At 49.8% G+C, this 24,637-nt stretch overlaps 2 protein-coding genes across 3 annotated transcripts in view; one reads left to right on the top strand and one right to left on the bottom strand.

Moving 5' to 3' along the window:
• MTSS2 (MTSS I-BAR domain containing 2) overlaps positions 1-15,084 on the top strand; it is an 87,785-nt gene extending 72,701 nt beyond the window's left edge. The window contains exons 10-15 of one of the 2 annotated variants that reach the window (XM_055000351.1): positions 855-981; positions 3,931-4,005; positions 4,431-4,496; positions 6,851-7,027; positions 9,169-9,334; positions 10,886-15,084. In XM_055000351.1, coding sequence (XP_054856326.1) covers positions 855-981; positions 3,931-4,005; positions 4,431-4,496; positions 6,851-7,027; positions 9,169-9,334; positions 10,886-11,655 — 1,381 coding nt within the window. In that variant the 3' untranslated portion in view covers positions 11,656-15,084. The remainder of the gene's footprint in view (positions 1-854; positions 982-3,930; positions 4,006-4,430; positions 4,497-6,850; positions 7,028-9,168; positions 9,335-10,885) is intronic. The other variant, XM_055000352.1, reaches the window with a different exon arrangement.
• A 6,209-nt stretch (positions 15,085-21,293) lies between these two features.
• The window catches only part of SF3B3 (splicing factor 3b subunit 3), a 35,252-nt gene continuing 31,908 nt past the window's right edge, over positions 21,294-24,637 (bottom strand). Inside the window, exons 23-26 of the mRNA XM_055000364.1 lie at positions 24,276-24,374; positions 23,760-23,903; positions 22,413-22,517; positions 21,294-22,029 (exon numbers count right to left, since the gene is read on the bottom strand). Of these exons, the coding sequence (XP_054856339.1) occupies positions 21,889-22,029; positions 22,413-22,517; positions 23,760-23,903; positions 24,276-24,374 (489 nt within the window). The 3' untranslated portion in view covers positions 21,294-21,888. The remainder of the gene's footprint in view (positions 22,030-22,412; positions 22,518-23,759; positions 23,904-24,275; positions 24,375-24,637) is intronic.

Raw genomic sequence — 24,637 nt, forward strand, 5'->3', positions numbered from 1 at the left:
AACCTGAGCCCCTTCCATCGAAATGTCCGCCTGCACTATGAATCTCTGGCCTGCTGATACTGTGTGCTTAGTGAATGAAGGCCCAGTTTAAATGGATCACTGAGCACGTGCGGCTTCACACAGGTAAATCCTCCTGTCCCATCAGTATCTCCTGTTAATCGGGCTTCTCTATAGTGGTGGCAGTCATGTGCTCTGGTAGAAGAACGCCAAGCACGGAGTTCGGGTCCTCTTGGCTTTCAGGATTGCAGTTTGGCATCCAGCAGAAACGTTTACGAAAGAACTGCCAAAACGTGAAGCTGCTTATATGTTTGGTGTACATTTATTCTGGTCAACGTTTGGCAGAGGAGGTGGTTTGGGGTTTATTCATCATTTGCTGTAGTTCACCTGCTGTGGAAGGGGACTCCAGTAAAGGTTAAGTGATTCATAATCACTGCTGCCATTAAATGTATGAAGATTCATAGCTGAGGTAGAACAATAAGGGTTAGCGAGCAGTCTGAATGGCAGCGTGGGCCCCGAAGACTGGCTAGCCTTGAAACTGGATGGGCAGAGGTGTGCCTGCCCCCTCTCATCCCCCGTTCTCCTTTCCTGGCTGTCTTCCCCCCCCTTTTCCCCCTCCCATACACAGGTGTGTGTGGTGGATCTTTGTTTGAAAGTGGTCTGTTCCTTACGCCCTTCCTCCCTTTGCCCCACACCCTTCGGCCTTTCCTACTGGCCAGCTGTCCCCCTTCTATGCTTTGCCTTTCCTCCATGACTTCTCCTCTTGCCACCCTTTTAGCCATGCTAATAGTGCAGCAGGAGGGCCCCGCTGGGTTCTCTGAAACTTATTCACCAAATTCCATCTGTTACTACCACAGCCTGGCACAGCCCGTGAATGCCAACACCCGCCTGTCCAGCGTCTCGTCGCATGACTCTGGCTTCATTTCCCAGGATGCCATGTTCTCCAAGCCGCCTTCGCCGATGCCCTCGGACATCACCAGTCAGGTAGATTCCCTGGGATGGCAATTAAAGGAACAAGAAGTGTAGACCTGCTCTTCCCTGTCCACACTGACCTCACCGTTACTCTGCTGTTGGCATCCCAAATCCAGTGTCCATAGAAAAGCTTTCAGGGGGGAATAGCTGTAGGGCAAATGACAGTCCTGCATCCATTTAACTGCATCCCCGTTGTTTAGCTGGGAAGCGCACCCGGTTGGCCATGAGGAACGCTGCATCTTCTCTTTTTTGTTTTGTTTTTGCAGGGCTTGCTTGCACTGAAATGCACAGGGTGATCTTGCATCTGCCTCAAGTGTCTGCTTTTGGGGCCGGATGATTTATATCCCAGAGAGGCCATGTTGCTGCCCTGGTGTTGCACTAGGAGCCAGGCCTAGGGGCTTGGATCAGAGACCGGCTTTTTTGGAGGGAGGGGGGAGTCCTTCTTTTGTGCTATTCTGAAAACAGATGCATCAGCAGGGGTGAAAGAAGGAATGGGAGGAGGAATGAGGCAGAAGGCAAGCCCGTTTGGTGTAGTGGTCAAGAGCGGCAGGACTCTAATCTGGAGAGCCGCATTTGATTCCCTACTCCTCTGCTTGAAGCCAGCTGGGTGACCTTGGATCAATCACAGCTCTCTCGGCTCCACCCACAGTCACAGGGTCATGAGGATAATAACAACATACTTTGTAAACTGCTCTGAGTGGGCATTGAGTTGTCCTGAAGGGTGGTATATAAATCGAATGTTGTTGTTGTTATTATAAGGGCCACGGGTACTATGGTGTCCCTATGTCCCAACCTGCCCTTGTATATAGTCGAGACTCCAGTTTAGTTTAGGACTTTCCTTGTTGCTAAGGCAAGGTTTTTGTGGGCAGCAGGGTTCAGACTAATGTGATTCTTGGGTGGGGGTGATATCCATGAACAAAACAAGCCAGGTGTGGGGCCTGTTTCCTTTCCGAGCAAAGCCGGGAGTCACCTTGTTCGAGAGAATGATGTTGTGTTGCAGTAGCTGGGGAAGAAAGAGCTCTCGGCTCATGACATGCCATAATAATGTTGGACTCCTTACGTGGCTCTTACTCTTCTTCAGCCCTCAGCCAGTGAGACAGCCACATGCCAGTTTTCTCTATTCACATATAAAGTGTGGAGAAAGGAGGACAGGGTGTGTTATTTTTACAGAAAATGGAGCATACAGGTGGAGGGACTAAACTCTGTCCTATTTCTGTATCTCTTTACTGCTTTTTTTATCTTTCCCATCCCCAAAGGAACTCAGGGCAGCATATGTGGTTCCCCAGTTCCCCAGTTAGGTGAGGCTGAGAAAGAACGCCTGCCCCAAAGTCTTGCAGCCAGCTTCATGGCAGAGTGGGGATCTGAAACTTGGTCTCCAGGAGCCTGTTCTGACACTCCAACCACTGTGTCTCACTGCCTGCGCCCCAGCATGTTTACTTGTATTCTGCTGATTTCCAGAGTTTTTATCTTAAGTCCATCCCAGCACTGTTATTGGAGCTTAGCTGGGAGAAAAGTGCTTCAAGCAATACAATGAAGGAGGGGCCAGGGCTTAGTATCCCATGTTTTATTTTTAAACAAGTTTCAGTCACCCCAAATTTTTAGACATGAATGGGGTAGAAACATGTAACTGCCCCATCATATATAGGAAAAATGTGGTCCCTCTCATACACAGGTTTCTTGGAGGATATAACAGAAACTGAGGGCCTTGGGAATGTTTAGTTTGGAGAAGAGGAGGTTGAGGGGGGACATGATTGCTCTCTTTAAATATCTGAAAGGCTGTCATTTGGAGGAGGGCAAGGAGCTGTTCCAGTTGGCAGCAGAGGGTAGGACCCGAAGCAATGGGCTTAAATCACATGCACAAAGGTACCGGCTGGATATTAGGAAAAACTTTTTCACAGTCAGAGTAGTTCAAAAGTGGAATCGGCTGCCTAGGGAGGTGGTGAGCTCCCCCTCACTGGCAGTTTTCAAGAGGAGGCTGGAGGAATATTGGTCAGAGATGCTTTAGGCTGATCCTGCACTGGGCAGGGGGTTGGACTAGATGGTCTGTATGGCCCCTTCCAACTCTATGATTCTATGAAACGAGGGGCATAAAGTAGCAGCAATTTCTCCTGCTCCCTCTGATTGAAATGAATCGGAGCTGCACAGGAGCCCAGGAGCCCCCCCTCCTTGCCTAGTTGCAGAATCTGACTCTTCTAGAACGCCCAAAGCCCAGCCTTGCCAGCGCCTTCGTTAACAGGGGTCCCTCGCAAGGCTTTCCACTCCCCCCCCACCCCCACACCCCCTTTGATGCAGGCAGCACGCAGCTTTCCCCCCTCAGACGTGTGTGGGAGAAGTTCCCTGTTGGTTGTATCCAAGACTTGCGAAGCACGTGTGTGCGTAAATTGCTTTGGTTGGAGTCTGCTTTTTTTAAAAAAAATGTGATTTAGAAATACTTCCACCTATGAAAAATCTACGTATGTGATTAATAAGAATGAAGTGGTGTAAAATACCTTACTGAGGCATGGCCTGAATTGCTGGCTGGGCAAGGAGAGCCCAAGTGTAGGCTGGTGCATGCAAAGAAGGCATGTGTGGTGGTTTGCCACACCTGCATTGCCTTGTTAGTTTCCCCTGACAGAGGGGCCTTGGCCATCCAACCTCTGTAGCTGCATTTCTTCCTGTCTTGAGTCCTGTGTGAGATTTCCCCCCCCCCCTCTTTCTGCCAGAGGTTTGGAAATGCATGCTGTGGGTTTTCATTGAGTGCACGGGGTGGATTCACTAATGTTTGTATTGCCTACCACTGTCTACCAGATATTGCGGGCACTTGGAAACCAGCTGCCCCGTCCTTGAGTAGGATGTCTCTCTCTCTCTCTCGCTCTTTCTGCCTGTTGCTTGTTGCCCACAGCTGCATAACCAAGTCTCTTCTCTTTTCCTTCTCTGCATATGTCTGTTTTGCTCCTGCTGATCGGACTCTGGGCATGGCAGAAGTCTTCCAGCTCTGCTTCGTCCGAGGCCTCAGAAACCTGCCAGTCTGTCAGTGAATGCAACTCCCCAACCTCGGTTAGTGCTAGCACAACTGCAGAGGTGTGGTCAGGTGGGGGAAAGGTGACGCTTGCACTGCCGACCTCCTCCCCCCTTGTTTGCCCTGCTTCATGCCCAGGATGCTGGGACACCCTTACCAGTGGCTGATGCTCTGGTGGGCTTTAGCATGCTGTGGATTCCTTGGGAAACAAACTTACATTAATTTCCTTCTCCTCCTCCATTTTCACTCCTGATCTGCTCCCACTTCTTGTTGGCTGGCTTTGTGCTTTGATTCTAAATTATTTTAACTGGCTTGACAATCGGCGTGATTCTGGCTTCTTCTGCAGCTCCACCCACTGTGCTGCCACGAAGCACCCCCTTCCCCCATGCAGGTTGATTCGGGGTGATGGCAGATCGTTTTGGGCTGTGGGTTCTCTTCACCGTGGCTTCTTACTGTGTTTCAGTGGAAACCGCTGAGTGTAGCTCACGGGGCCAGGACTGAAGGAAGTTCCCGAAGAAGCCTCAGCCTGGTGTGTATCTTACGGTGGGCCCATTCCCAGACCCTGACCGGGGGATCACAGGTCACCTCCTCCCAGGCCAGAGCAGGAGCCCCCAGTCTCCTTTCTCAGCTCCCACTGGCTTTGCCACAGTGCTTCTTCAGCCTGCCTACCATAGTCTAAGGCCCTGATCCCCGGCGTGGTGCCCACCAATGTGATCGCTGATACCCACTTATTTTTTCCCCCAAGCAAAGAACCGGGCCTGGCTTTCCTCACTTGTGCAGGAGTTACTTCAGACGCATCTCCGTTGTGTCTGCTGGGAGCCCCCATTCAGAAACAGAGGATGCTTGGCTTGGAAACTCCTAACATTTTGCAGAACTGCCCTGTGTTTTGTGATTAGAATTAGGCCCCTGAGGACCTAATTGTGATTGGTCCAACCATTTTGTTATGGTGACCACAGTGTGTTCAAAGTGCCCATGGGCCCAACCAGGCCAGGGACCCCTGGTGTAAGGGTTCTCCTTCTCCTGGGAGAGACAAGGGCAGCGCCATCCCTGTGGGTAGTTCTCAGCAGATAAGGACAGGCAGCCTCGGAGGCTGTCCTCAGGAGCCATTCATGTGCGAGAGCCACCGTTCTGTCCTGCTCCCAAATTTTTTGGTGGTACCCAAAGGAGGGAGGAGAGTGCATTTCTCTCCCTCCCTTGCCAAGAAGGATCAGATTTCAACTTGGGAGGGTGCCTCGGAGATTCCTTGAATCTGGTTTCAAGAAAAAACTCTTAGTCTGTCTTAATGCCGCAGCTTTATTTGAGCCAGAGATCCACTGTTCTTGGACCCAATGCTTAAACAACATAAACATAAATAAAATAAATAAATAGATGGTGCTCTAGAGTCTTTCCCCAGTGCTTACACCTTTGGAGCAGTGAGGATTCCTTTGTGCATCTGCAGAGTGCCTTTCTCCCAAGTACTGTGTCAGTGGAGAGAAAGACTTTCTGATGAGGATTTCAGGCAAGTTTCAGGCCATGCTTTGGTACTTTCAGAAATCAGTATCAAGAGAGAAGCACACTGGGAAGAGGCAGGATCCTTCTCGCTCTGGGAGAACAGACAGAAGTTGGAAGTATAGGATTTGTTCAGTTGTTCAGCCTCTTGTGCAAACATGGCCATAAACTAGACATTGCTGCGGAATTACTTCTTCGTTTGAACATGCTGTGTGAGATCCTGGAGTTGCTGTGACTGTGTGCTCTCTCTCACCCCAGCAGGACTCTAGTATACAACTACCCGTAGCCTATACCCTGCAAGCAATCCCTAGCTTTCACCCCTTCCCCTCCTCATGTTTTGGTGAGTTTAGACCCTGGGAAGTCTGATGTCTGGGGATTTGCCAGGCCCTAATGATGGCTGCAAGTCTTAGAGTCTAAGCCAGAATGTAGCAGGCTCAGCAGTACCCTGAGCATTTTTTCCCGTCACTTTGAAAAAAGAGAGCGAGAACAAGATTTCTGGTCCTCAGCATAGACTTTTACAGGCACATTCTGCTAGACACGTGTACAGGAAATAGGATGTGTTTCTACCACCAGGCCCCCTACCCTTCCCCATGGCCTCCAGTCCTTGTCCTTTCTTCTCTGAGCAGGAGCAGGATCTTGCCTCATAACCACCAAAAGCTGCCCTTGGACCCTTGCTGGTGCCAAGGGCCACACTAGTAGTACTAGTACTAGTAGTACACTAGTAGTACTAGTAGTACTAGTTATGATCTTGCCTCATAACCACCAAAAGCTGCCCTTGGACCCTTGCTGGTGCCAAGGGCCACACTACTAGTAGCCACTTGGGAGCTGGAAGCCTAGAACTGTCTGCCCAGCCGTGGCAGTGCCAGGTGGCTGTGAGGCTCAGGAGAGAGGGGCTCGGGATTGCATTTTGCTCTGCTTTGCACAAAAGAACGAATCATTTTGCAAAACCAAGAAATGGGCATTCTTGTAGGGCAGCCTGAGGTGAAGCTCTCCATGCCAGCACTGGAGGGCACTTGAGGTTAGGACCAGACCTGCTTGTCAGTCGCTTTGAACATTTGGCAAGGCAACCCATAGGTTCCCGAAGTTCTGCCTGGTAGCCCTTGGCCTTCTTGAAACACTCTGTCTCTATGGGGAAAGGGTTTTTTTAATAAGAGGCAAATCAGGATGCTCCTAGTAGCCAGCCCAACAGAGCAAAATGGTTTCCAGGCCATTTTGTGATTGATCACTTTGACCTTCTGCTCCTTCTACCATGTTGCCACCCCTCCCATCTCCCTCCTTCTGGTTGCATCACCCATCTTTGCCCTTTTTCATACTCACCATCATTTGCTTATATTGGGTCTTGCTACAGGGCCTTCAGTGGTGCTGTTATATTGAAGCTCCTCTTGGTTTTTGCAGGATTGGTCTAAAGCCACCCTCTATGAGCAGCCAGTGGTAAATACACTGCAGCGAAGGAAGGACCGTGTCGAGCATCTTCGGGAGGCAGAGATGGGCTCTGCCACCCTGGTATATCCAGGCATGAGCTTGGAGGAAGGATCAAGGCCACGCATGTCACCAGCCTCCATAGCTGCCAAGGTACAGCTGGATTCAATTTGAGGGAGGGGCACTAGCAGATGATCTGAGGGCAGAAGTGGACTTGTCAGGGAGGAGGCAATCCATGTAGCACTCTTGTATAAAGCTGGTGTTAAGGATTTAAAAGCCAGTTCCAGTGCTAGAAACAGACTGGCTTCCTGTGCAGTCGGTACAATATTGGTGATATATGACATCTGCAGTATAACCCAGTTAAGACCTTTTCATCTGTGCTTTGCATGAGTTGGAGTTTCTGGGCATTTATCAAGGGCCACCCCACAGGGAGCGTCTTTCTGTCATCCAATTTGAATGTTCCCAAGGCTTGTGTGATTGTAGACAGATCCACCTTCCTCAGCAGCACCCGCAGCTTTGCACATTGCATTCCTAACCACAGCCTTTTCTGAAACAGCAGAGTTGGATCCAGACAATTGGATCCTAGACTTCAAACCTTGATCTACAAAGAAATAGTTGTAGACCTAAACCTCTAAACCAAGATTAGTTCTACCGCCAAACAACATGAATTGCGGTTGCATTTCTTGATCCACATTCAGCTCTTTACTCCCTCCAGATGCCAGTTAAGAATTTCCTCAATTTCCTGGAATTAAGATGGAAAGGGGACAGAACTATGCGCCCTGATCATATTGATGGCACCATTCCATTTGGTACAAAATAGAATCGTGCATTACACCACTGGCCAAAAAAAACAAAACGGGGGCGCAGTGTTATTCTTCCAGCACCGCCTTCTCGACACTTTCAGTCGGGAAAGATGGAACCAGTGAAAATCTGTCAGCCTTTGCCACATGGTCCTGGTCCTGCCCAGGTTGGGAATTTCCTGGAGATTTGGGGGGTGGAGCCTGGAGAGGGCAGGGTTTGGGGAGGGGCCTCAGTGGGGTATAATGCCATAGAGTTCACCCTTCATAGCAGCCGTTTTCTCCAGGGGAACTCATCTCAGTGGCCTGGAGATTGTGATCCTGTCCCAGCTGTACCTGTCCAGAAAGTTACCATGGTTGATGGTACTGAAAGGTGCTGAGAATTCCAGGAGAACCACCTGCTTAACAAACTCTGCAGCCCCAACTTTGCAGAAGTCTTGCTTGTTTTAAGTGTGGGCAGTGCTCTTGTGCAGTTGGTTCTGCTCCATACCCACATTTAGGGGTCTGCAAAAATCGGCACATGGCATAGGAAGTGATTTGAAGATACCTAGAATTTGTACATCTGAATCCCTGTGCTATTTAGTTTCGGGGTTCACTGGCATAATTGGTTGCCATTCTGATTTCCAGAGAGGTGGGTAATGCCTGGAGAAGCCGTGGCAGCAAACTAAGCAGCATTTCCAAGCCCTGCCTTTGGTCTCAGTAGCCTCCTTTCTTTGTATCCCCATCTTCCTAGCCCTTGATTAAGAAATCCAAATTCCTTCAGAATCTAGCTTGGTATGGGGAGCAAAATCAGTCAAGGCAGAAATCCTGCCCCAGGCAAGTGGGGGCAGTTACAAGGTAGAAGGGGTGGAATAGAAGTAGGGCTTTTGTTCTTCCCTTTTAAATGCCTCCTCCCTGGCTACTTCTGAATAATTTTTCTCTTGTTGCACTCTGAAGCCAGAGGGTCATTTGGTGGGAAAAAATACCCTGTGTGGGGAGCAGTAGGTTATGTCACAAGCTAATTCTCCCCAATAAGTGTCCTCTCTGACATCCCCTCCCTCTTCCACAAGAGACTCTGGCCTCCATCTCTGCTCATTTTCTGGCTTCACCAATGCCTGCAGCCCCACACATGGAGAACCAGTCTGGTGTAGTGGTTAAGAGTGTCAGATGGGAATCTGGAAGACCCAAGTTTGAGTCCCTGCTTGGTCATTGAAACTTGCTGGATGACCTTGGAGGAGAAGAGAACATGATCACTGGGGGGAGTGAAGGTAGCTGTGAATTTCCTGCATGGGCAGGATATTGGACTATATTGGGGTCCCTTCCAGCTGTGCGTTTCTTTCTGTGTAAGGTGCTCTGAGTTCTCACTTGGGAGAAAGGCAGAGTATAGATGAAGCCAGTAAATAAATTTGGCTCATGGCTGCTTCTGTGGGCTTGAGATCTACCAGGATGATGATGGAGCGTGCTTTCCTGTGAACCAGGTCACCTGTTCATAAGCCTGTTTTGTTTTTGCACCCCCAGCACGGTGAGGAGGTGTCCCCAGCGGCCAGTGACTTGGCGATGGTGCTGACCCGCGGCTTGAGCCTGGAGCACCAGAAAAGCAGCCGGGACTCCCTGCAGTACTCGAGCGGCTACAGCACGCAGACCACCACGCCCTCCTGCTCCGAGGACACCATCCCCTCGCAAGGTACATTTCTCCCACTGGCGGGACACCAGGAGGTGTGGAGTGAATGAAGTGTGATGCGGCCAGTAACTTGGTGGGATTCCAGGGGGGGCGGGGGGGGGGGCTGCGTAGGGACACAGGATGCCAGGAACCTGCAGAAAGGAAATCCCTGCATAGAGGCCTTTCCAGTGAAGAAAAGAGGGGACTTTCTGGGCAAGGCTGCGTCTTGCCAATAAATTACAGTGAAGGGATCATTATGAGAACTAGGGAAGCGCTTATTACAGAGCACTTGCCCTGTTGAAAGTGCGGCATACATACTAAATATTACTAATCAATAAATGGTATTTTTAAAAGTGTTGCCTATTTTAATGTTGGAAATAGGAAGTGCTCAACCAAAATAATGCACAGTAAAGTTCAAACATTTTATTATTTCTTTGGTACATTTTTATCCCCCCTACTCCCCCCAAGGAGGTCAGGGCGAGGCACATCATTCTTCCTTTTATCCTCACAACCTTGCAAGAGGTAGGTTCGGCCAAGAGAGACTGGCCAGCCCAGGGTCACCGAGCATGCAGAGTGGGGATTCAGCCCTGGGCCCCCCCACATCCTAGTCTGACATCCCGAGTGCTCCACCACGCTGGCTCTCTTTTAATGCTTGCGGATTGGCACAATCCACCAGGAGCCTTCCCTGCTCCTGCACGGTTCAGTGGGATTTGTGCAGGTGAAGTTCTTGCCAGAACATGCATGTGGTTCTCTGAAATAGCATCCCGTTGCTGCGTGGAATTCTTTCTCTCTGGTGTAATGTGTTGCTCTACCCACATTATATGAGATTACAACACTTAGTTCTGCTTTTCACCATTTTGTTTTGTGTGTCTTCTGTATCCATTTCATAGGCTGGCCTCTTGTAAAAAGGGTAGAAACTGCCCCCTGAAAATCTGGGTCTTTTTTAACATCCCTTTTTAAAATTTAACTAGCAAGAGAACAGAGTCCCTAACTTAACTGAAATGAATGGGATCATTTATTGAACAACATAGGTATAATAGGCCCTGAACTGAGCCTGATCTCAGAAGCTAAGCAGGGTCGGTTAGTGATTGGATGGGAGTCCTCCAACGAAGACCAGGGTTGCAGAGGCAGGCGGGCACTCTCCACTATAGGTATAGGCGTATGAAATGACTAAAGCAAATTGAAAGATAAAATATAGCTCTGTCCTTTACAGCATTTGCCCTCCTGTCACCTGCAGCCTTCCTAATTAGAGGCTAACTCTTTTACATTCCAAAAGAAGTTGGGAGCTGCCTGTCTCAGAATCCACTCGGTTGGACCTTAGAAAGAAGAGAGGAGCAGAGCTTAGTGGTAGAGTCCCAGGTTCAGTCCCCAAAGGATCAAGTAGTAAGCGATACAAGAGGCCTCCACCTGAGACCCTGGAGAGCCACTGGCAGTCAGAAGAGACCAGACCAAGCTCTGTTTATTTGAAGCGTGTGTGGTTGCATGGCATGCTGATTTCTGGATGGTATGATTATGCTGTGCCTGCTTTGTGCAGTTGATCCCAAGCATGTTGAGGCTCTCTGTCTCCTCACTTAGGCTCAGATTATGACTGCTATTCGGTGAACGGCGATGTCGAAGGCGAGAGCCAGAGTGATTTTGACAAGTCCTCCACCATCCCGCGCAACAGCAACATCGCGCAGAACTACCGCCGCATGATCCAGACCAAACGACCAGCTTCTACCGCCGGCCTGCCCACTGGTACTGCCATGCCGACTGGTGCCACCCCAGGGGTGGCCACCATCCGCCGCACGCCTTCCACTAAGCCCACGGTACGCCGGACCCTATCCAGCGCCGGCCCCATCCCCATCAGACCCCCCATCGTCCCTGTCAAGACCCCCACAGTGCCTGATTCCCCTGGTTACACTGGCCCCACCCGGGTGGGCAGTGAGGAATGCGTTTTCTATGCCGACGATGCCTCGCCCAACGCCCTGGACTTTTCCAAAGCCTCGCCCAAGAGGCTGAGCCTGCCCAACACAGCCTGGGGCAGCAGTGTCATGGAGATCTCCGTGTATGCAGGGGCCGGGCAGCACCTCTCCACTGAGGAGGAAGACCAGCAGCTGGCAGCCAACCGCCACAGCCTGGTAGAAAAGATTGGTGAGCTGGTGGCCAGCGCACATGCGCTTGGGGAGGGTCAGTTTCCCTTCCCCACTGTGTTGTCTGCCCTTGGCCCTGGGGAGGAGACGCCCCTCCCTCCCCCAGCGGCCTCCAGTGACCCCCCTGCTGAAGACATGCTAGTAGCAATCCGCCGTGGGGTGCGCCTTCGCAGGACCATCACCAATGACAGGTCAGCGCCACGGATTTTGTGATGGGCTGCATCTGGCTGCCTGTCCGAAGCCCAGCGTGGAGTCAGGACTGAACCAGGAACAAACCACCCCAACAAAAAGAAGAGAATTAACAAACCACAGAAAGGCAAAGCCACTTTATGGACATAGCATCAAAGGTTAGATTTGAATGGAGACTTAATACGAAAACACCTTCATGAACAAACTTGGAAGGGTACAACCGGGCGCTGAACTGATTTTGGAGCCTATTTTATATGTTGTTTTTCAAGTGCCGCCCTCCCAGGTTTCCTTTCCCCCTTCTGCACCTTCTTCCTGGCTTATAAAAACCAGTTTCTGCCAGCACCACTCAGAAGCAATTCCCTGTTGTTGTGTGTTTGTCAGGGAGGAGTGAAAACCTGGACTGGATTTATCAGCCATAAGGCACACACCACCAATGCAGTTGTAGCACAAGGCAGGGGCCATTTCGTGCCGAAAACGCTTGTGCCTCCTCTGAACAGATGTATCATTAAGTCCTGTGCTGAATCCTTCCCTCCACTGTCGTCTTTTCTGTGTTTCTATCATCTGGTTTTTTGTCTCCTCTGGTTCAAAAGACTTCCTAGGTGGTTCCATCAACTCAAATGATCCCAGAGAATCTGGCCCTGTTCAAAGATGGCTCCTGATAGTACAGCTGGACTTCAGGCTGGGGAAGCAGCAGCAAACAGGAGCCTTGTGAGAACGTGGCTGTCCAGTGGACGGAGAGCTCACTTCCCTTCTGGGCGTGGCTACGCTTTCCGCGTAGTCACTGGCACAGAACTTTTATCTGGGTCAGTTCCGCTGGCACCCTGGGAGATGGAGTGGGAGGCTTTTTACTAGGTCCCTGTGAGGGTTGCCCAGCAGCAGCGGAGGGACGCCAAGAGGCCTGCCGCTGCTGTCTTGCCCTTGTGATGCCTGCAGGGCCTGGCCCGTACTTTTCCACAGAGCCACGCCTGCAGCGCCCCAGGGGTGCGGGTGTGGAGTGCAAGTGGCTGAGGAATGTGTAAGTATGTGGGTAGGTGGATGGTCAGTAGCACTGTGGGGCAAAGAGGCCCCTGGGCAAGTGGAAGAGCGGTGCATGTGGTATGTAAGTCCAGTGGGTGGGCAGGAAGATAGAGGGAAGCCTACTCAAGGCTGTGTTTGTTGCCGCACCAACAGCTGCAGCTGTTGTCTTTGTGGAGAATTGCCTTAGTTTGGATGAGCAGGGATGTCTGCAGAGCCACTTTTTACAGATACTCTTGACAGTGTTCAAGGTTTGAGTCCAGTAGCACCTTAAAGACCAACAAGCGTTTCCAGGGTATAAGTTTTTGAGAGTCAAGCTTCGTCAAAAGTATTTGCAGAGTGACATAGGTGATGATGTGACTGGGGGAAGCCCCGTGGCTGCTGCCGGCAGCATTGCCATATTAGATTACCCACCTAAAACCTTATAGTCTGTGATCCCTGATTGGCTGGGATTGCCTGTAGAGCTGTAGTGTCTTTTTTCAATTAGGAGAAACAAATGGTATAAAAATAACTGTTGAAAGAGAATGGCAGAGAACATGTTGAAAAAAGTAGGATGGGATGGCAGCTCTATTCTGAAAGCCAAGTTTGGGCCCCAAAGAAAAAAGGAAAGATGTGGCACAGCCCACTTTGAAACCCATTCTGGCACCCCTGCCAAAGGGTTTTTTCCTGATTACTTTCCCAGTCTTGGGAGTGAAATGGGCATTATTTTGACAATCAGTCCACTGCTTCAGTCAATTCATGGCCTGCAGCGCTGGTTGTGAGCCACCAAGCTGCTTTACTCAGTCAAGGACTCGGCAGAGGCAGCCCTGACTGTGCCTAGTGTGCTGCCGGCATTGGCTCGTATGGGCCCAGGGGTACTGTGGGGGGGGGGGGGGTGTTGAGCCTACTCTGTTCCCAGAGTAGATGTTTCAGCCTCCCCACGGCCATCTGTTTCCACTTTTCTCAGTCACAGAGCAGATCCTTGAGCCTGAGAAAGGAGTATGGGGCCATAAGTGGCAGGCACTTCCTCATGAATCCCACATCTAGGGACAGCTATTCGTCTGCTGCTGCCTGCTCAAACAAGGCTGCTATTAGTATTCCTTGCCTTGGAAATTGGGCTCATTGTTTTGTTGCCCCATAGGCACAGTTCTTTGAAAGTTGGGGGGAAGAGGGTGAAGGAAGTAATGTCAGGCTGGCAGTAGAGGTTCAGTGGGAGAGAAGGGAGGACACCCTCTGCCAGTGCTTTCCGTAGCCAGGGCAAGCGATGGAGCCTGAGCAGCAAGGTCGGTCTGTGCCTTTTCAGCAAGGGGAACCTCTTACCACCAGTGCTCCCTGCTCTCCAGAAAGTCCAGAGATTAAGTCTGTTGGCAAATGGCATGTGATGTTGGGAATGAGAAAACAGGCCTGAAAAGCGGAAGGTGGGGAGGTGGAAGGCAGATGGCTTACTTGACTGTAGGAGGGAGGGGGAGAGAGCTTTTCCTTGTGTTTGGCTAGGAAGGATGGGGTGGCATCCAGCATGCTGGAGAAACAAGATGGGAGGGGGGAGGCTGGTTCCCGCGAGTTTGTCCTTTCTGAAGGAAAGAGAATTCTCAAGACTGGCTGCATGCTGCCAGGGTAAGAGCATCAGCACCAACTCACACCCACCTGCTCCACACAAGGAGGAAGAGGTACCAGCCCAGGTTCCATTTTTGTTGGACAGGCTCTTGGACAGGCTGAAGTGCAAACCATCCACCGGTGCAAAAGAAAGAAACTGTGTTTGCTGCTTAGGGGGAACGATCACAGGAGAGAGACACACACACCCGCATTTGAAATGGCTATAGGCAAATGTGAGAGACAGGAGAATTTGAGTAGGCCGTTTGGCACCGTTGTAATATAACCCAAGCTCAGTTCTAGAGACACAGGGCAGTGATTCTGTTGGGTAGGAGATGGCCAGGCTCCCACATACCAATCTGCGTACCAGTCACAGAAGCCCAACCTTGGGGGTAGACTACTGGGCACCCAAAAGTCTGCACGCAATTGACTGCCAGAGGACTCTGAGAAAGCACACCCTCTCCCCCTCCTGTTCTTGCTGTGCCTCCCCCATCCCACAGCGCTTTTAAAGCACAGCTGATGTACATAGCTCCACTGCAGAAAACCCTGCCCCCCCCATGCTGCAGGGGGGAATGGCGTGTGTGTCATGTAACCTCTTTCTCTTCGACTGTCGTAGTAATAAGAGTTTAGTTCTAACCTGCCAGTCCTCTTGTGCGCTCCATGCTGTGTCATGACCAGAGATTACAACCGTGAGAAATGTTTGCATTTTGCTTTTTATTTTTCATTTTTGTACAGAGAAAAGAACCCCTTTGAAAATGTCTTTCAACTGACGTAACTATTCTGGTGCTGTTGTAACTTGTTCCTCTCTTTTTTAATTTATTTCCCCTGCCCCTTCTAGCACTCCCCTAGCCTTTCCCACAACTTTTTTTTCTTTCTTAAAAGAGTTTCTACCCCAACTTCCTCCTCCATTTAAAATAGTCACTGCTACAAGTAACGAATGCACTGTGAAGATTCCAGTATTAATAAAAGTTGTACTGTAATTAATACAAAGAGGTCTCTTCTTTCCCTCCCCAGCCTGTGCCCTTTTCTTTCCCTGAACAAGGCAGCACGTGAGCAAAAAAGGCCTGCCCCCGTCTTCCCCTTTTTTGCAAGACAGACGACGTTACTTCTCACATGCGCCCTGTACTCTCCCCCTCTATCACCCATTTATTCTAATTTGGGATTGGTTTTTGCAGAAGTAGGATTTTGGTATGAAGCACATAATTCTATCTCAATTGGAAAGACTAAAACGAAGGGTTCCCCCCCCCCAAGTGCAAAGTTACTGCTACCTCGGAGGAGAATGCCCTGCACACACCAGCAACGAGCGGAGGAAAACCAGCAGGAGTAACACCTGAATGGTGCAGGCAGCGCTACCAGCCCACGTCAGCCCAGCCCAGGGATGGGCAGAGAAGCTACTACTCAGCTTTTTGCTGCCGGCTTCCCAGAGGCACTGCCTGAAATAGCGTCTGCTGCTGCTGCTTTGGGTGTGTGAGCAGGTAGGTGGTGCTGCCCCATGGGACTACCCTCAAGTGCACCACCAGATTCAAATCTGAGGCCTCAACTAAGTTCCTCACTGCAGGCTGCTGCGGTTCAGGCACTACTGCTTGCATCCCTGTCCCCCCCCTCCCCCAAGCTGGGGAACTCACACGTGCCCTGTGCTCACTTCCCTTCATTAAGCAGAGGCAGCGAGGAGGTCTCCTGTAAAGACAAGCTGCCAAAGGGCAGAAGTGGCAAGAACATTTTTCGGCCCAGATGTGGCATTGTTAGTTGATGCCAAGAGCCTCCTCAGTTGGAGCAGAAAGCTTATTTAAAGTCATGCTAAATACAAAAACAGCTAAAAGGTGACAGTTATTAAAGTCTTCCCCAAAAAGCTGCAGAAGTGGGATACCAGTACACATTCATCACTCAAACACTACACACCAGACCACTTATGTAGCCCAATTTGACAAGGTCTTTGTGCATGAGAGAGAATGGTAGGTCTGCAGCCTCTATAAGCTAAGGGAAGCCAAGTCATGAACAAGAAAAAAGGGAAGTTCGTTTGGCTTCTCCGGTTGCAGAATGTGGCTTTTACTGAGGCACAAATTTGAGTTTTTCTAGAGGCGCCTTCTCCCAACTCCCCTGTCTACCAAAGTCAGGTATCAGGTTCTACCACCTTCACTGCTGGATGAGGGCGGGGGGGGGGGGACCATCATGATTTCCGTGCCTCTTTGTTTTGCACAGCTGCAGAAGAGGTAATATCTGACCCTTTTAAAGAAAAGCATGGCAGCTGGCCTTGGTTAATGAAAGGGAAATGGGCTGTACCCTCCTTCTACACTTGATTTTAGCTAGAAGGTGAAGCAGCAAGTCATTTTAAAAATGAACACTTTGCACATAGGATGAAACTGATTTGAGATTAAGGGGGTCAAGGTTACCAACCGGAATGAAACTGCTACCTAGTCTGTTTCATTTAGGCTTGTTTTTGAATGGCCCCATGAGCAAGACAGGTTAACAAATCAGATTTTTCGGCCCAGCTTTATTCCAACCTGCACTGGCCAGCAAACTGCAGCATGTTAGAAATCCAACTTACCAAAACCCAGACTTGAGAGGTGGAACCAAAATGCAGACAATTAGACCGCCCCCTTCCGTGTGAAGCTAGGAGACCAGATGGGCATAGAAACGTCCAATGGCAAGACAGCATGCTTGGCCACTGGTTCCAGCAGCTACTTAAAAACAACTACCAAACTTGCAGACTTAAAAAAAAAACCACCTCTGCACACACCCTCATAGACCCAACAAAGTGGACCTCTCTCTGAGCTCATTGTGCAGTTTCCGTAAGGAATGTAGTTCCCAATGGTGGGAATCTGCTTTCTTAAGCACACTTTAAATCAATTGCTTCCAACTATGTCTAGTAAAGGGATTAAGAGCCTTTAGAAAGGTCTGCCGGTTTTGCTGTAATGGGGGGTGGGAGGCTTCAAGGGGTGGGGGAAGCAGCATTTCGTTGTGTCAGCAAAGTTCCTATAAGAAACAAACAGGGGCTTGTGAGCTGTTCTGGCTGGTGCAGCCCTGAGTTTTGCTACTGCGAGCATGTGCTGTCCCAATTGATCTACACCAATGTATTTTCATCTGGCATTAGCACCAGGTTTACCTGCCTGCAGATCTGCCACCTCTCCTTTTGATTTGCTCAAAATACCATTTACACTCAACCATTCCTAGGAGATAGCCCAGCTTTAAAAAGGAAGACACTCCCCCTTTCTTTTCCCAGGAAAACGGACCTTTGGACACTTACCGTGAAGGGTCCTTCTCCTCGGAGGTCAGGAGGACATCTTGGGTGATTTCCACCATCCAATCGGGGAGGCAGGAAGTTGTATCTTCTTCCTCTTTGGAGTGTGTGGGACCACCCTCTCCTCAGTTCGGGTGGCTCCCAACAGCAGTGTTCACCTTGTACCTATGACTAACCTGTGACTTCAAAGAGCCCTATGCACGGTAGAAGGGAAAAAACAGACAGAAGAGGTTAAGATCAGCAAGATAGACTGAACCATGCAGTAAAGGGGAGAAGATCGGCTGAATCTCCACTGAAGGCCCATTACTTCCAAAGCAAAGATCTAGGGAGGGCAAGATGTCTTCCTGACCTCCGAGGAGAAGGACCCTTCACGGTAAGTGTCCAAAGGTCTGTTCTTCGTCGTCTACTACATGTTGAAGTACTCTCCTGCCGAATGCTGTGTCTGCTGATGAGTACGTGTGCAGATGATAGTGCTTAACCAAGGTAGAAAGCGAGGACCAAGTAGCTGCTTTGCATATGTCTTCTATGGAAGCATTTCTTCGAAGAGCAGCGTTGGTCGCAGCACTCCTGGCTGAGTGTGCCATAATTCCAGTCGGAATGTCGAGTTTCAGGGCCTTGTAGGCCTCCCTGATGCACGACTTGATGCTGTATGCAATCGCCGCTGAGGACATAACGTTGTCCCAGTTTAGGACAGGAGATGTTAATGAATAGAGAGTCCGTCTGACATATCGAATCCATCCTAATAAGGTAAGTCGTAAGAGTTCTCCGCACATCTAAACTGTGCCAGTCTCGGGTGTTTTGGGTCTGGGCAAAATGAAGGCAAATTAATTTCTTGCGATCGATGAAATTTTGAATAGGCTTTGGGTAGAAAAGCTGGATCCGTTCTCAGCACCACCTTGTCCTTACGGAATATGCACGTCCGGTCGTATAGACAGGGCGCTCATCTCCGAGATACAGCGAGCGGAGGTGATGGCCACCAAAAAGATAGTCTTTAGTTTCAACCATTTCAGGGAAATGTCTCTCACTGGTTCGAAAGGTGCTCTAGTAAGCGCAGTCAATACCGCATGTAGACGCCAGGTTGGAAATCGGTGTAGCGTCAAAGGGTTTAGCAAGGTTGCTCCCCTAAGGAACCTGTGAACGTGAGGATGAGATGCAAGGGGTAATCCCTCCGTCACTGGGACGACCGAGCCGATGGCTGCTACTTGCTTCTTCAGAGTCGTCAGTTTCAGGCCTCTATCCAGAACCTCTTGTAAGAAACCCGGAAAGTTTCTCAAGGAAGACTGTAGAGGGTCCACCTTCTTCCACCTACACCATCTGGCAAAGGCTTTCCAGGTTGTGTTGTATATCCTGGTCATGGACTTCTTCCTGGAAGCTAGCAGCGTCTCTATGATCTCCGACGGGCAGCCTTTACAGCGAAGAGATCCTCTCTCAATTTCCACCCGGTCAAAGACCACCACTCCGGGTGAGGTGCCATAATGGTCCCTGTTGCAGAAGATCCGGTTGAACCAGAAGTCGAAGCGGAGGTTCCTCTGACAAGTGTTGCAGAGCTGAGAACCATGGTCTCCGTGGCCACCATGGTGCAATCAGGATCACCATCGCCCACTGCTCCACTATCTTTCTGAGCACCTTGGGGAGTATCGGAAGTGGAGGGAAGGCATACAGGAGACCCTCTGGCCAAGGGGACGTCAGTGCATTCGTGCCCTCTGCTTCTGGGTGGAAGTACCTCGAGAAAAAGCAGGGGGCTTGACAGTTCAGGTGGGAGGTGAACAGATTTGCCTGAGGCTTCCTGAAGTGGGCTGAAATGAGGCAGAAAATCTCTCTCTTGAGAGAACATTCTCCCGGGTGAAGGCACTCTCTACTTAGCCAATTCACTTGTATGTTGTGTATACCTTTGATGTGCTCTGCCTGGATCAACTGCAGATTGGTCTCCGCCCAGGTGATGATCCTGGAAGCTTCCTGTTGTACCCTTGAAGACCTGGTTCCCCCTTGCTTGTTGATGTGGGTCTTCACGGCGACACTGACCATGCGAATCAGAACATGATGCTGAGCTATCTGGTCTCTGAAGTGTGTTAACGCCAGATCGATGGCTCTCATTTCCAGGACATTGATTGGTAATGACCTCTCCATCACGGACCACTGTCCTTGTATCAGAGACCCGTTCAGCGTGGCTCCCCATCCTTTCAGATTGGCGTCCATGAATAGCTGAGTGAATTGGGGAGCAAGGAAATTCTTGCTCTGTTGGAGGTTTGCATTGACAGTCCACCACTGTAAGCTCTTCTTGACAACATGAGGGACCCGCACTCTGATGGCTTTCTTTTGAGCTATCTGAAATTGGAAAGGTTGAAGTAGACTCTGTGACAGTCTGGTGTGGAAACAGCCCCAGTAAACAGCTTCTGCATCCGCCATCAAAATCCCCAGAAGCTTCAACAGATCCATCAGGAGGGAAGATGGTCGTTTGACAATGGCAGGGACCCTCTGTTTGGTTTTGGCGACCTGCTCCCTGGGTGTCTATTATCAGGCCCAAGTGCTCCAGGCGTTGAGACGGTTGCAGTGAGCACTTGGAAGTATTTATGAGGAAGCCGTGTCTCTCCAGGAAATGGATCGTAAGTGCTGTGTCCCTGAGAGAGGCTTCTTGAGTGTCCGATCTTATCAGTATATCGTCCAGATATGGGGGTAGATGGAGACCCATTTATCAAAGCCTGACTATTGGGACGATGAGAAGCTTGGTAAACACCCTTGGCACTGTAGCAAGGCTGAAGGGCATTGCCCAGAACTGGAAGTGCACGTTCTTCACGCAAAACCTGAGGAACTGACGATGAGACGAGGCTATAGTTACATGCAGGTATGCCTCTGTCAGATCTATCGAGGTGAGGAATTCCCCCTGTTGCAGTGCCTCTGCAATACCTCTCAACATCTCCATACAAAAGTGGCACAATCTGATGAAGCAGTTCACATATTTCAGGTCTAGAATGGATCTCCAATCCCCGTTCCTCTTTGGAACCATGAAAAAGATCCAATATACTCCTTTTCCTTTTTCGTTGAGGGGAACTGGTTCCATTGCCTTGATGTCCAGTAAGTGTTGAATGGCTTTGAGTGTAGCTGCACGTCTAAGTGGATTCTTCTTGAGAGGATACAGACAGGAATTCTGGAGGTAAGGGGTAGGAAGAGGCACTTACTTGGCCTTGCTGATCATCTTGGATGGAGCTCTGAGCGTCAGAAAGCCGTTTTTGCTGCACTTCTCCCGCCGGGAGATTGGCAAGCACGTCATCCAGTTTTGGTGGGGAAACGTCTGTCGCGTCTTTTCCTACCGCCGAAGAAGAGCTGCTTCACGCAGCGCTGCTCTCAGTCGACTGACTTTGGTGCGCTGCAGTAGCAGAAGCCCTGAGACAGACGGGCCCGTTTAGAAGGCTGAGTCTCCACTGTCACCATTTCCTCACCGGGGGGGGGGGGGGGGCTGGCAATCCGAGGGGGTATGCCGACACTGGCTGGGCTTGTCCCCGCCGCCAGAAGGACGGCTCCATGGGGACGGCCTGTCGTCTTCTCCAAAAAAACTGTCCTCCGAGTCCAATGACTCCTGTGAGGCCATAGATGACTTCCCTAACCAAGAAGGGAAGGAAAGAACTGGAGAAGTAAAAGGGAGCTGAAGTAAGAAAAGAAGGGAAAAGAGAAGGGCAGTGAGAAAAAAAAGGAACAAGGCAACAGAGCTAGCCTAGCAGAGAACAGCTCTCCTCGAAGGCAGGAACAGAACTGAGGAGAGAGGGTGGTCCCACACACTCCAAAGGAAGAGGAAGAAGATTCAACTTCCTGCCTCCCCGACTGGATAGTGGGAATCACCCAAGATGTCCTCCATCTCAGAGGGAGAAGAACTGGTCAGAACGATCATGGGAAAATATGCAAGGCAACAAGTTTATCAACCAGGCTTTTAATTAATGTGCTACAGTCTTTATGAAAAATCTAAACCTGGCCCAGATGAGCCATCTCTTCAACAAACAAGAGCTTAATGTTGTATGAAACTGTATTTACAAACATGCACAGATCAAAGACTACAAGGTTTCCCAGATACTGGCCACGGGAGCAAGAGGGCAAAGGCCACCATCCCCATCCTACCTGCGTTTCAACACTCAAAAACTCCAAAAGGACTTACACTGTGGGTTTCACTTTGATGAGAAGAACGAACCAAGGCAGGAAGCAGAAGTAGCTAGTCAACTGTTCACAGAAAGGAGCTGAAGACGTCTGGAACACTCTTTAAGGGGGGAGGGGTCAAATGTGGGCCTCTTACGGAGAGCCCAACCCCCACCTAGAATGGCATGTACAAAATATGCTTATGACAAATTGAGACAATCCAGCCAGAAGGGGAGGACAGAGGTGGGGATGGTATTCTCCACAATGCATCTTTGGAACAAAAAACCTAGTCAAGTCCCAGAATGTACTCCTGCTTAGAAAGCATATCGAGTGCGGATATCCTCTAGCTTCTTGGACACCTCAGGTGGGGTCCTGTCCAGCTCTTCAGACACATTCTTCTGTTTGTTGGGTTCCATGGAGTTAAACTGCTCACACAGATCCCCATCAATGACATTCTAGTGGGAGGAAGAAGGTGCCTGTTTTAGAATTGGTACGTTCCACAGGAAGGGAATTACTACATTGGCAAAAGCACCAGGGCAGGTTATTGTAGACCACAAAACCTGGCAGATGCAAAGGAAGGGCAGAAAACAGGGTTTGCCAGCAAACTCCCAAAGTGCAAAAAACCACTTGTCAATCAAGGGTCAACCGTGTGTAGAAGGACTCCTTTCTAAGTGAAAATGCCAGAGACTGAATATGGAGCCTTCTGCTTGCAAAACATAGGCTCGATCAGGGAGCTATGGTCCCTCTCACTTGCCTGGAGGGCCACAGGGGAGAGGAGGAGAGCCATTAGGTCCAAAATCCACCCCCCCCATGCTGATCAGCACAGACCCAGACCTACCTTTACAGGGAAGTAATAGGAACGGAAGCTGAGGTGGTCCCTTCCACAGAGAGGAGGATGCTCAGACCGGAGATGCATCTCAACATGCTGGAAGAAGTCATGATCCTGAACAGAGCAAAACACAATGAAGGAACAGTTTTGCAAGAAGTCACAGAGATATAAGAGAACTCAAGAGGAGAGAATATGCCCAGCTCCACTCTTCTCTTGCTGTGCCCAAGTTCGGCTCTGGTTCTCTTCCTGCACAGGAGGATGGATTTGGGAAAGCTGGTAATAGATTTTGTGAAGGAAAAATATTTGAGACTGAGAAATACTCGTTTAAATATTAAACAGCTCTTCTTCCCTGAAAAATTGTACTTATTTTTATTGCCCTTCCACGGAAGTATAAAGAGCAGAACAGTGGCCCTGAAATCAGATCAGAAAAGGCCTTTTAAAATCACCCGAGTACTGAAAAACATTTTTTTTTAATGTTGGGAATAAGCACAAGTGCTCTCTCTCTCTCTCTCTCTCTCTCTGCATGTGCAACATAAAAAGCAAGAAAAGAAAAAACTTAATATCTTAGCCTGACAAACTCAGTATTTAGAGTTAACATTTTAATGTATGCAGTTCACATCATCCACATCATTTAAAAAAATAAGGAACCTCTTCAATACTAGCATGCTTTGTTTAAAAAACTAATTACATGACACAAAAAAGGCTTGATTTTAAAGGGATTTCTTTTTTATACTGCAAAAACTGCATAAAACAAAAAGGGGAAACAACTTTCTGTTGACATTTTGAAACAATTCTGGAAGAACCCCTGATTCCAACATCATGGGCTGTACTCCAGTAAGTATTTCCAGTAATATGGAAGGTCAAAATTCAGGGAGAATTTTGGCAGAAGATTTTGTAACCACCACTATCTATAGGCTCCAGGTCAGCCTGGAGGGTTGGCACAACCCAAGTGACCTCTTCCGTCAACTCTAAACCTGAAAACAAAAAGCATTTTAAAATGTAAGCCACTTTACGTTGGACAGGCAAATCTGGTATGGTTTATAGCACCACTGAGCTGTATTTGAGCTCTGCTCCAAATGGCTATATTAGCACAACCATCCTCTTTAATGCCAGAGGAAGTGGCTGGCACTTATGCCCACAAAAGCTGCCAGGGATCAGATGCCGCATGTGGAAGAGCCGCAGCAGGCAGGCCAAGAGGCCCAGGCACAGCCTCCCTGGCGATGTGGAATAAAACCAAACTGAAGCCACAACTGCAGTAAAACAAAGCTGAGAGCACCCAGGAGAAGCCTCCCCTTCCGTTGAGGCTCGAACAGTTCAGTGGAGCAAGATGAGAACCACCTGCCTCCCTGTTCTTACTTCGTGTGATGTGAATGGGACTAGGATGCCGATGCCTCCTGACAAGGTGGTGTAGACAAGGGACTCAGACCCCCCCGGGATCAGCGTGGTCCTCTGCAGAGATAGCACTGTTTCTCCAACATGGTAGTTCATGATCACCTCTGCCTGAAAGTCAGACAAGCGGCGCTTCAGTGGACAGCTGTGGCACACCTCCTATGCATAGGCCACCCCTTGAAATAAGCCACCCCAGATGCATGCAGTCTTTCAGGGGAGCAAAAGCTGCCAGGGAATCTGTCCGTAGCAGCAGCAGAGGAGCACATGCATTTTCAAAAGGCTTTTCCTGGCCACAGATGAAAGGCAAAGCCCTGCAGAGGCTCCTGCTGCTCTCACTCCTGAAACCAGGCTCCACATGATTTTTGCATTTTTTAAAACACTGCAAAAATAAAAGCATGCTGCTCTCATCAATACCTGGCAACTGCCCATCCAGGAAGAACCGCCCCCTCCACACAGAACGCTTCCTGCCCCCCCCCCAGTCACCTTCTGCGAGGCTCCGTTGAGAAGCCCCCTGTCCCACAGAGCCTTGTTGCCAGTCGGGTCTTCATCCACCTCGTCGTTCGTGTTGGGAGGCAGCCTCACCTACGTCGGGGGATAAACCGATATGAGGCCCACAGCAAGCAAGGGCAAGAGGTCGCCAGGTGCGCACGGAAAATCACTCAAGAAGGTGCAGCAAGAACAGGCCTCCCTCAAGCCAGCAGAAGCCAAGGCCTTGCTGGCTCACAGCTGGGCAACAGCAAAGGGCCTGGCAATCCCCCAGCACCCCCCCCCCTTTCTCATAGTGGACATCCCATGGAAATGACAGCAGCACAACAGAGAGCTCTTCCCACCCAGCCTCATGGCAA

The sequence above is a fragment of the Eublepharis macularius genome, chromosome 16 (assembly GCF_028583425.1).
Source record: "Eublepharis macularius isolate TG4126 chromosome 16, MPM_Emac_v1.0, whole genome shotgun sequence".
Classification (NCBI taxonomy): Eukaryota; Metazoa; Chordata; class Lepidosauria; order Squamata; family Eublepharidae; genus Eublepharis; species Eublepharis macularius.